Source organism: Mustela erminea, chromosome 9 (assembly GCF_009829155.1).
Source record: "Mustela erminea isolate mMusErm1 chromosome 9, mMusErm1.Pri, whole genome shotgun sequence".
NCBI classification, from domain to species: Eukaryota; Metazoa; Chordata; class Mammalia; order Carnivora; family Mustelidae; genus Mustela; species Mustela erminea.
The window spans coordinates 5788133-5800785 of record NC_045622.1 but is presented as its reverse complement, the minus strand read 5'-3'; the positions used below and the strand labels follow the sequence as shown (position 1 = coordinate 5800785).

The window sequence follows — 12653 nt, the reverse complement described above, 5'->3', positions numbered from 1 at the left end:
ACAGTGGGGGACCTTGTCACCATCTTGCCTCTACTCTCCCTCATCTGCTGCTACCAGAGCATTGTCCCCAGCATTCAGTTTCAAAGAAAACCACTGTCATCCTCAAAACCTCTCTTGACTTCTCATGGCCTACACAATGCAGCCCAGATTCCTGAGCAAGGCGTTCATAGTCAAGTCACAGCCTTACCTACTCTCTACATAAGTCCTATGCACTAGCCCAGTGTTTTTCAACTCCTTCTTCATTATGGTAGTCCCAATATCACCCTGATATAGGATGCCCACTCTAGCCAAAACAGCTGATATGCCAATCCCTGGACAATCTCGTATATTTTCCAGCTCTCCAAATTTTGCTCACTTTGGCCATTCATTGGAGGAGTTGAGGGATTATGAACAGATTCCTGGAGTATACTTTTTTTTTTTTAAGATTTTATTTATCTATTTGACAGAGATCACAAGTAGGCAGAGAGAGAGAGAGAGAGAGAGAGAGAGAGAGGAAGCAGGCTTCCTGCTAAGTAGAGAGCCCGATGCGGGGCTCAATCCCAGGACCCTGAGATCATGACCTGAGCTGAAGGCAGAAGCTTTAACCCACTGAGCCACCCAGGAACACCCCCCCACCCCCCGCCCTGGAGTATACTTCTGCTCTTCAGTGCACTGTTTTCCTGGCCTAGATGAGACACACATCTCTTCCCACTGTCTTTCATGTCTTCCTGTTGAAATCTGGGCCTTCCTGTTACAACCCAAATACCATGTCCTTTTCCTGATCCACTCAGCTGGAGCAAACTTCTTTCTGTCCTCTACTAGACTTGTCTTGATACATTTATTATGTTTGTCTTTGTCATGTAGTCCTTTTACTAGCTGTGTCATCTCCCCCACTGTATTATAAACTTCCCAAAGACAAGGAGAATTTTCTTCGCAGTGTACAGTGCCCTCGAAAGGAGGCACCAGTACGTGGAAGTTGACATCAATTCACTGATACACACCAGGAACAGGATAAAAGCCCACCAGTGCCCACATGAAGAAGTCCCACATGTATGGGGAAGAAATGAACACATTACCGAGTAGAAAAAATGGAGATCATATATAAGCCACACTCCTAATCCACCAGCATTTACACAGACTATTTTAGAAGAAGTTCTGTGTGCCGTACAGCTAGTGAACCCAGCTAGTTCCTGCTTCAGAGAAGTAACAAACAGCCACCCACGGAAAGTTACTATTTGAATGGGGACCTGCCCAGACATGTCTTAAGTAACAATGATCAAAGTGAGGAGAGGACCCAGAAGCCAATACGTAAATAGTCATTTTTGACATTGTGCTTTTGTTACATATACAAAATCTTCATTGGGTCTATTTGCCATGAAAAGAGACAATACCTGTGGAAGCACACTCTAAATGTTAGCGGTGCTCACCACGGTGTAAGGAACAACCAAAAGGCAGGCTTTGGAGCAGGCAAATTGATCTGACAAAGTTACTTTTGTGCCAAAAGTTAAGACGAAAGAAACACGTTTTCTGCCAAAGGCTTGATGCTGAAAGAGCAATCAACAGTCTTCATTCTATAGTGTCCATACTTTCTAAGTTCTTTCCAGTTTATCTCTTAACTCAGGTGAAAGACCCTGAGAGCAAAGCCTCCCCTGGTGGGGCCTGAACTACCCTCTAGAGTAGGGACGACTGCCCTGAGCAAGCAGGACCCCACATGACTGACCCCAAGACCGTGACCCACCTGACCTTGATGGCCCACCTGCATGTCCCCACTGATCCTTCTTCCACAGTTTTCTTATCTAAACCCACAAGTATTTTCAGTACTTTGGAGGCAGCCTTTGAGATGCTAGTGCACTGTCTTCCCAGTGTTGGCCTCACCAGAATAAGTCCCTTTTTGTTTCACCGCCACTCACTTCTCTGCCTTTGGAATTTGTTAGTGGCCAGTGGCCAAATATGGTCTGTCTGGGACCTCTGGAGCCAGGCACTCCTGCACCCCTGTGCTCTGACGACAACACTTTCTAAAAAGTATATACATACGAATACATTTAGAAACTTCCATCTTGAAGTTGAGAGGCAACGTGCGGGGCTTGGGGGGTAGGAAAGGGAATAAATGAAACAAGATGGGATCAGGAAAGAGACAAATCATAAGAGACTCTTAATCTCACAAAACACTCTGAGGGGTGGGGGGGTGGGGGGGGAGTGGGGGCTAGGGAGAGGGTTATGGACATTCGGGAAGGTATGTGCTATGGTGAGTGCTGTGAAGTGTGCAAACCTGGCGAATCACAGATCTGTACCCTTGGGGCTAACAATACATTATATGTTAATTTAAAAAAATTATTTTGTAAAATGGAGATTAAAAAAAAAAAAACTTCCATCCTGTCTCTGAAAAATACTTCCTAGGAAAGCTATTTCTATGGTTTCAAAGGATTACATTTTCTTTAGTCAGAGGATTAGGTGTGTGAAAGTGGCACTTGAGTGACATTTCTGAAATTATTAAGAAGATTATCAAATCTTAGGGAAAACTACAAACAGGTGATTTTCATCATCCCTTGCCGCGGGGCTGTCTCCTCCTAAGATACCATAAACCATCTTGTGGTTTTTAAAAGTTTTGGTTTGGTTTGGTTTCCCCCTCCTAAAGCTCCATAATGACTTCTGCAGGAGGATGAGTTGGGGATGTCTGCGGGGTGGGAGGCTTGGCGAAGACCTCATTTCTAGGGATGCACTCGATTTAGCCCCTGGTCCCGGTTCAGATCAGTCCCGTGTCCATATGGTTCAGCCCTTCTGGGTCTTTCAAACGGGACTCTCGTACCAGATCTGAAGGTCCCACTGCAACTTTACTGAAAAGGAGGATTAGTCGTGGATCTCATTCCTTTTCACTCCTTCTTAGTCCAGCTGGAGTTCTGAGAGCAATCACCGCCGGCCAAAGCAAACACTGCGTTGGCGCCAACCCTTAAGCTCGGGCCTCATTTCCGTGCCCAAAGAGGCAGGATTGTTACTTTAACGAGTGTGATAGGCGGTGGACCGACAGGGGGAGGAGAGCCGCCCAAGGGCCCTCCCTTTGGAATGGGATTGGTTCCCTCTGCCGGCGCCGCCGATCGCTCTGCGTCTCGGTTGGAGAGGCTGACACAACCCTGTCATTAAGGTGTTGTCGAAATGAGAGCCCCGTAGGTGTGGGCCGTTCCCGAAGTTTGTGGTTGTAGATTTTCAAAGGGGCGGGCTTCTTACTGGCTCCGGGACCAAGTTCCTGAAACTGGTCTCTGCCTAGAAAAATGTCTTCGTAACAAGAGGCGCCAAGGAGCTTCATTCACACACGGTAGAGAACATGACGGAAGCTCCTCAGGGGTTTGATTTCAGCTTCTTAAATGACGAGGAGGCCAGGAAGATCCTCCAGGTGCTGGAAAGAAATGAGGAGCTCCAGAGGGCAGAGAAGGACAGGATCAGGTAGAGAACGAGTTCCTTTGTCTTCTGCAGGGGCCCGGCGCGCGCGAGGCCCCCCTACCCGAACCCCTGGAGCGCGCGGGGCTCCCCTACCCGGCCCCGAGGCGCGCGTGGAGCGGGGCGCGGAGCCCTCGCGGCGCACCTGTCGCGGCCCCGGGACGCGCAGCATCCGCGGGGGAAAGCTGGACTCGGCGGCTCTCTGACGGGCGGTGGGGAGCCCGGCTGTGCTCTGCCCACGCGCGGCATCCCCGACCCGCCAGTCTGCGGGGCGCTGCGCAGCGACCCTGCCCTCGCCGTGCTGGCAGGTTTTCCGGAGCGTTTCTCCCGATGGGTCCCGCGGAGCTGAGGCGCCCCGGGCTGGACACGCACGTGGGCGGTGGTCGGCCGCTGGGTCCCGACTGTCCGGGCAGCCGACGACGCCGTGCCGCGCGCTCAGGTGCCCCCGGGCGGTCGCGGAGGCCGGGTGGGCGGGTGAAATGGGGCGGAACCCTGGCCCGAGCGCAACACGTGCTTCTTTGCCCTGGTCCTCCCCGCGGTCCGCCCTCGCCCCGCACACTCGTCCGCGACCCCAGAGCAGCCTGTCTCCACCCCGCGCCCACCGTCCGCGGCGCCCGGGCGAGGCGGCGTCTCCCTGGCGGCGAAGGGCTCCCACCCTGAAGGCCCCGTTCCAGGAACTGGCCGTGCTGCGGGGCGAGCCGGCCTCGCACTGGGGCGCGCGGAGCGGCTGGAATGGGCGGGTCTCCTTGCGCGTGGCGCTCCCGGGGAGAAGTTGCTGCGACGTTTCACCCTTGATCTTGCCATACAGTGTTACGGGTGGGGGTTAGATACCTGAGAACGATATCGACCGGTAATTGCCTGGGATGTAAATTAACCAGTTTTTCTGGTGGGAAAGTGTGGTCCTGGAGTGAACAGAAGGACTTGCTCGCCAGTTCTAGAACAGACCTCCTCAAGGCTTTCTCCAGGTGCCTGTGGTAGGCGTTTCTGGGCATCACTCTCAGACCAAAAATACATCCTTGACTCGAATTTAGAAAGCCGTTTTGTTTGCGAGCAGCTTCTCGGTGATGTCGCTTCTAGGTTTCCACCTCTTTCCAAAGCTTGCACTGGCCCTCCCCCCCCCCCAAAAAAAAACCCTCCAAAGATACTCTTCACGTAGGAAAACCCTCGTTGGTCTTTGTAGAAGCAGTTAGAATACACTGGGCTCAAAGCCCGGTCTTCACTCCTCTCAGCAGATACAGCTCCTGTGCGGAGTAACAAGTATTGGAAGGGGTGAGGATGTGTATTTCATGCCATCATACTCTGCTTTTAGAAAAATAGGCTCCACCGTTTCCTCACTGGGTGGGCACATTGTGTTCACACCCACACGCATCCACGTGTGTAGACCCACACATATGCACGTGCCCTACACACAGACACACCCAGCCTCGGGAAAGAGAACTTTAGAATTGTATGCAGTTTGTTTTCAACCCATTTCCCAAAAGCACTAAGGAACTGGTGGCTCTCGGTGTGTGTCCTTGGAGGTGTTTTTGTTTCTCTAGAGAGGACGGGGCTTCATACGTGATCCAGTATGTATTCTTGGGGAAACTGAGGGGAGAATTAGGAAATGACAGGGGGAAGCTTCCACTTAGGATGTTACTATCAACGTGCTCCTCATGAACTATGGTCTTAGAAATAGTGAGATTATTTGGTTTAATTTTCATTCAAGGGAATTTTGATTTTTTGTATCTGGACTGCTGTTTGCTCTGTTGTGTTTCCTCAATAGCAGCTCATGGTGCCCAGGACAGCTGCCCTTAGGGGGACCTGGAACTACACACAGGGGGCAAAGCCATTGGGTTGGCCCTCAGGAGGAAGGTTGAAACACTCTTTCTGATAGCGTGGCACTGATATCATAACTGGGACATGCACAGAAGAAGGCATAATGCTAAGACAAAATCAATACTGCTAACGATTAAATTGTTACAAATAATTACCCCCAATAATTTCAAAAATGTCACCATTAATATATAAAACTAATTGAAGGACAGCAGACACTTGGACCAATGCTAAATACAGTTATTTCTAGTACTTTCCTTCCTCCTGGTTGATTCCCGAATCCCACAGTCAGACACCCATCACTGGATAGCCCTCTCCTGGGCGTTGTTCTGCTTAAGTACCAGCTCACGTGCACGGGTTTCAGTAGCAGATGCGGGCATGTGAAAAAGGCCTGAGATAACATGTCAACTTGGCTGCCTCAGCTCATTTTCTTGATATGTATGATCATATTTTCCAAATCAAAAGTCAGAACACGTGACTTCTCATACAAGATTATTACTTAGGATGCTGTACCACAGACCCATGTGAGAGACTGGGAGGGCTTTGTGCTCTGCAGATTTTCCCCATTATCCAAAAATAAAGCATTTCCTTAGAAAGTGTCCCAAGCTCACACAGCATAAAGGAAAGAAGCGATTACCAAGAGTTCATATGGAAAATTTTTTGAGCATTCCCAGACACCAAAAATAACGTCTTTTAGGCTTATTGAAACCATAGGATGCATCTTTGATAAAGGATGCACGAAATAAACAGAGATAAGGCACAGATGTTCGTTCACACAGTTCAGAACTGCGGCAGCTTGGGGGCGCCTGAGCGGTTCAGTGGCTGGAGCCTCTGACTCCGGATTGATTTCAGCTCTAGTCCTGATCTCAGGTGGTCATATTGAGCCCCTTGTAGGGCTCCACGCTCAGCATGGAGTCTGGTTGAGATTCTCTCTCTCCCTCTGCCCCTTCCCACTCTTGATAAATAAAATCTTTTTAAAAAGTTAAAAAAAAATAAACCACTTTAAAAAAAAAGGCATTGCAGCTTTGGTGCTGAGATGCTGAGTGTGGCTCCTTCGAGAAGGAGCTGGGCGGTATGCCATTCTGGCTGCTTGGGCTGTGGGCTGCCTCCCTCCCAAACATAGGCTAGACTCTAGTTTGGCTTTTTACCTTTCTCCATAAAACTAAAAATGCTCTTCGGATTCCATTTGGCCAAAACAGGGACTGTTTTTTCCCTGGTTTGTGTAGGTCTTTCCTTAAAGTAAAGTGGTCTAACACAAACTTTGGAAAATGGGGTGGACAGAGAGGGTACTTGCAATGAGAAACAATAGCCAGATAACCTGGCTAGGACATTAAGGGACCAAACGGAGAAGTTTGGAAAGTTTGCTAGTTGGGGGACAACTGAGGAGTTTAATTATGTCTATGATAGGCTTGAAGTGTCTACAAGACAACTAAGAACGATCCTTTAGTTAAAAATCTGGAACCACAGTGTCCTGCGGGGCTGGAGATGCCTAGAGATTGATGTGGGAGTAGTTAGTTGAGTTCCCCATGCAAGACCTAACAGCCCCACCCATAGAAATGCTCCTCAACACACAGATCTAGCCCTGGTCTTCCTGCATCGGTACCAGCCCTCTCTGGAAAGTATTTGCATTAAATATTATGTTCCTGATACATAAAGAGTTTATTCAAATATTGAAGGAAAACACCAAGATTCAAACTGATAAACAGGCACAAGGTAGAAATAAGGTGTTCATGCTAGACGATATCCCAACAGGAAACAAGATGTGATGAGAAAATGGCCACCTTCGCAGTAATAAAGAAGTGAAAATTGAGGTATTTAAAAATAACAAAATAAAAACTGCTGGTGAGGATGGCCGTGAAGTGGCTAGATTCATCGTGCTGTTGGTGGTGTGCGGTTCTTTTGGTGAACAATATGGTGCTGCTTATGAACATATGCCTTACCCTTGACCCAGTCTCCGATTCTTGGATATTTCTCCTCAGTAGGAGTCTGAGGTACCAGCATTTATCAAGTGCTGCCTTCTTATGTAATAATAGTAATTACTGTGATAATGACAGCTAACTTTTATCCATCCCCTACTGCGTACTCGGCACTGTACTAAACACGTCATATGTATTTAATTAATTGTCCCAAGAACCTCATTACATACATATTTGAATTTCCATTTCACAGAGAGGGAAACAGCTTAACAGAAGTTGAGCATCTTGTCCCAGTTAAGCAGGAGAGCCAGAATTTAAATCCCGATCTATCTCAGAATGATTTTACCCATTAGCATTAAGTAATCCTCACTTGGGATAAGTAGCACTGATAGGTTTGTAGGGAAGGGAAACCCAAGTGTCTTGAGGTGAAGGAACTTGCCCAAGGTCACATAGATCCTAACCAACAGAGCTAGAATTTGAACCCAAATCTATCTGGCTCTAAAATATATATTCTTTCCGCTATACTGTATACTATATATTTTTTCCCCTGAGGAAAAAAAAGAACGTATACCCATAGATATTCATTGCAGTATTACAAAATAGCAAAATAGTGGGAAAATAATAGCAAAATAGTGCCAAGTTTCAAATCTAAATATCTGATTAAAGCGCAGCCATTTATAATGGACAGTTATGGAGATAATTGTATCGTACCCAGTATTTTATTCAAATTTTACATTTTCTGGCTACCTTGTTGTCAAGGCTGTAGAGACACCTCAAGCTTATCACAAATACAACTGTGGGGAAAATGATGCGTGGGAGGCATTGTTCTGTGAAAAAGCAGAACACAAAATACCACATGTGTGTTACTGCTGTGTCTTAAAAATAGGCAAAATAGGCAACAACAACAGAAAAAAGGGCAAAAATCGATGCTTCTCCTTTTGGTGAATCTCTAGGGCCTGACACAGCTCCTGGCACCTGGTGAACAGGCCGTGGAGGTTTGCTGGGCAGTCGGGGCTTGCTTCTTGTCTCCCCGGGAGCCTAACACTGCCAGGATGGGGAAGGGACCTGTGGTCGGCTGGGCAGGAATGCTGGGCATCTCCCAAGCTCCCAGGGTTCTAGGAAGGCAGATGAGGGCAAGGATAGTGGATTTCCTGGCTTAGCGACAGAGACCCCATGGACAGGCAAGGTTCCTGCCTGTAATAGGCCTCTGGAGAAAACCTGATGGGGGGCTTCATGACCTGCACAGGCCAGACTCAGAGGCTTTTGCAGTCCTAGCTTCTTGCCTCACTTCTCACTCTGAGTGTGCTCCCCAAACCCCTCCCCGACCTTCTGCCTGATGGGATTCCTCCCTCCTCTGAGCCCTGTTAAGACCCGACAGTCTCTGTTACATTGATCCGGTTCTGTCCTGTGAGTCTGGAATCTATCCTACAGAAATACTTTGAAAGCCAGTTCAAGAGGGGGAAATTAACCGCTGAAATTCCAATCTGACAGTTCCTCTTCTTGTAGAAAGGGTTTTTTCCTGGGGCTATTGACTTGGGAATGATTTCTCAGACCTGGCACAGGCTGTGGTTCTAGCCTCAGTGAGAAAAGAAGGGCGGAGAGTTTGAATCACAGTTTAGTGGCAGGTGGAAATTTGCCCCATACTTCTCTCACACCTTGTAGAAAATTGTGTGTGTGTGTGTGTGTGTGTGTACATGTATATACACAAATACACATAGTATAATGTATATCTATACATGTTTATATATATATACATACATGTTTAATATATAAAATCTGAAAAGCATCTTACTCTGTCACAAATCTTTGAAAAACACAACTCCCTACTTGTCACCCCCACAGCGTCCCCCAAGCCCACCCACTCTGGTCTCATAAACGTAACTGAAATAGAAAGTACCAAGAGATTATATCAAGCACTCAGCTCACAGAAGAGTTACCAATAAATCAAAAATAGTTATTTTTCCTGTTGCAGAAAACTTACAAAGTATAAGGCTTCACAGTGCCTGATGTCATCAAGCGGTGAAATGGCGCTCATAATCGATAGAACAGGCACTTCAGTCTTTGAAAAGCAAATGGTAACCACAGTAGTGATAGCTAATGCTTGCTTAGCCTTCGCTCTGTGCCAAACTCTCCCAGTGCGTTTGCTCATTTAATTCCCACAACAGCCTGAGGGAAGGGATATTTTTTTATCTCCTTTCTGCTCAGGGAGGAGAAGGAACCTGATGGAGATACTGCTGCAGGAAGTGTTGGATTTGTGGACTCCACCCACATTAATTACTACGCAACTCTGCCTCCAACCACAGAGCCCGAAGAGGTGACGTGATCAGCCGCACACTGCCCACCCAGCCCGTAATGGCACTGAGATGTTTCCACGTTAAAACTCTTTTTTCCACTGAGCATGACATGAGAGCACATATAATGCTAGGCTGCCCTGTGTCTGACCAAAAGTTACTATAAAGGAACAGGGAGTAAGGGATGCTAGGGTATCCCTAGTGGGATCTGCCGTATATAGGAAACATCACAGGCAACCAGTTATGCTTTAGGAAGCTTGTGTGCGTTCTGTGAGGATGTGCTCCAAACCGTTAATGGCGGCTGTCTCTTGGGCATGATATTTAAAGGGACTCTAACCCTTTTACAATTATTTTATTTCTTATAATTGTCATAGGTTAACTAAAAAATGGTGGCTGTTTCTTTGGATCATAAGGAAATACAAAATGTTTGGCTATGTTTTTTAACTTCATAAGTACATCTTTTGAAACGATTTTTTTTTTTAAAGATCTTATTTATTCGACAGACAGAGATCACGAGTAGGCAGAGAGGCAGGCAGAGAGAGGGGGAAGCAGGCTCCCCGCTGAGCAGAGAGCCCGATGTGGGGCTCGGTCCCAGGAATCTGGAATCATGACCCGAGCCGAAGGCTGAGGCTTTAACCCACTGAGCCACCCAGGTGCCCCTGAAATGATTTGTTTAAAAAAAAAAACCTGGATGTTTTTCCATCCTTTTCTTTCTAATGTTTCATACATATTGTAATGTTAATGTATTCTTGGTAAGTTGCCTTCTGTAGGTCAGTCTTGAGTTCCACGTGACTGAAGATCGTCTTAGGGATGGAGAGCCTTACACATCTAGTAGATGCTCAATTTCTAATGAAATGGACCTTAACTTATGTTAAGGAAGGGAAGACTTGGGGAAACCAAAGACAAAGAAGATCGTGTTAGAAAACATGTTTCTCTCTGTTAGCATACTTGAGTCTTAGAACAGAATCAGCTGGCCAAGACTCTCACTGAATCAATTCAGGCCTATTCTCCTGCAGTTAGTTCTGCATGGGCCGTGATATTTGAGAGCTGTAGGCTCACCTCACTCTCCTTCCCAGGAATGTTTCCTTGTTGGCATTGCCAATGGCCCTATTTAAAGGTCGTACTTAAAATATCAGCTTGGCCTACCAGAGGAGCCAGCTTCCTCATCGCACTGTGTGTCAGACTTTCTAATGATGAAAGAAGGGATTGGGGCCAGCAGTGACCAAACTCCCCACTTGCCAAAGAAAGGTTCTGGTGTTATTTTTTGTGACTATTCTACTGTATATATTTTAGAATTTAATTATTAATTAAATTAATTAATCACTTTGTTTTTTTCTTTTTAAAATTTCTTATTGCTTTATTAAATAATACTGTGACAAACCTTCATGATTACATCCTTAATTCGATTTAAATTGTCTCCCTAGGGGGCGTCTGGGTGGCTCAGTTTAAGCGGCTGCCTTCAGCTCGGGTCATAATCACAGGGTCCTGGGATCGAGCCCCGAATCAGGCTCTCTGCTCAGTGGAGAGCCTGTTTCTCCCTCTCTCTCTGCCTACTTACTTATGCTCTATCTCTCTGTAAAATAAATAAGTAAAAAAAAAAATCTTAAAAAAAAAAACAATAGTCTCTCCAGGGTAAATTACACAAAGTAGAATCCTTAGTTTATAATAATTTATTTTCTAAATTCTTATTACATGTTACCAGATTACTTCCCCCAAAAAATGTTCCACCATATTTCACCTTGACTGGCAGTGTGAGAAGCCTCTTGTTTTACCATATCCACCTTAGCACTGGATGATACTATTATTATTTTTTTAACCTTTGTTAATTTTGTAGTCGAAAAACCACTTTTTAACTTGATTTTATGTCTAACACTGGTTATAATGAATTTCAACTTTTTTCATATGTTTACAACTCATTTACATTTCATGATTTATGAATTATCTATTCATATTTTTGCCCATTTTTATTTCAGGATTTATATTCAGAATGCTTCTTGTCATATATAACAGATCATACCATGGCTTTAACAATTTGGAAATACAATTTTCTGATATTAAAATATCTCTGGAAGTAGACAAGCAGTAGCTGGTTTAGTGGTTTAGGCTGTCAGGATGGTGTCTTACAGCACAAAATGGCTGCAACTGCTCTGAACATCGGTTTCCTGTTCCAGACAGGAGGAAGGGGCTGTGGTGGAGCCAGATATGCTTGTGCTTTACCATGAGAGTAAAAAAAAGCTTTTCCAGATGCCCTCCCACCCGATTCCTCTTTATGTCTCATTGACCAGAACCAGGTCATAAGGCCACCCTCACTGCAAGGGAATTGGGAAATCAAGAAATGGGATTCAGATGTTAGGCTTGGACCAATTGAGATCCCTCCTCTGAAACTGAACACTTTGCTGTGCATGGCAAAACCAGAGAGGAGGAGGGAATAGATTCAAGAAGGCAATCAGCACAGTCTGACATAGAATCTCAGTGTGTTTTTTTCTTTCCGATTTATATGTTTCTCTCTTAAGGAAATTGACTTTTGTCCTATTTATTACAACATATTTCCCAGTTTTCAGTTTGCACTTCTATTTCGCTGAAAGCAGTAGGAATTTTTTTCCATTAAAAATATTTTTTCTTAAGATTTATTTATGTGTTTGAAAAGGAGAGAGCACAAGAGGGAGGGAGCGAGAATCTCAAGCAGACTCCTGGCTGAGCACAGAGTCCGGTGCAGGGCTCGATCTCACAGCCATGAGACTGTGACCTGAGGCAAAACCAAGAGTCCGGTACTAAACCAACTGTGCCACCCGGGTGCCCCTCCATTTTTATATAACAAAATGTACCAGGTTTTAAAAATTTTTCTTTTTGAGATTAGAAATTTCTCCCACCTAGATTAGGTCAATATTTACCGCTACTTTTTAAAATCTTTTTTTAAAATGAACTTTTTAATGATCCAATATATATTTTATTTTTAAAGTAGGATAATTATATGAATTGATCCCCCCCCCCAACAAATGGCTTGCAGATTGTCCTGTTACCATTTATCTCCATCTGCTTCCAAGACCCTATGATTATTCCTTTAAGAAAAAGAACCCGGGAACAAACAAACAATAACAGCCACAGAGTGTTGGTGAGGCAAATGCTACAGCACCTGCTATCATGGAACTAAGAAGGAACTTGGAGGGAAAAGGCTTTTGTGCAGAGAAGTGTGATTTTGCACATGTATTAGTACGCATAGATA

At 45.5% G+C, this 12653-nt stretch overlaps 1 protein-coding gene across 2 annotated transcripts in view; it reads left to right on the top strand.

Moving 5' to 3' along the window:
- Nucleotides 1–3078: 3078 nt before the first annotated feature.
- EXPH5 (exophilin 5) overlaps nt 3079–12653 on the top strand; it is a 67367-nt gene continuing 57792 nt past the window's right edge. For both annotated transcript variants that reach the window (XM_032357811.1, XM_032357810.1), the window contains exon 1: nt 3079–3417. In XM_032357811.1, the coding sequence (XP_032213702.1) occupies nt 3299–3417 (119 nt within the window). In that variant the 5' untranslated portion in view covers nt 3079–3298. The remainder of the gene's footprint in view (nt 3418–12653) is intronic.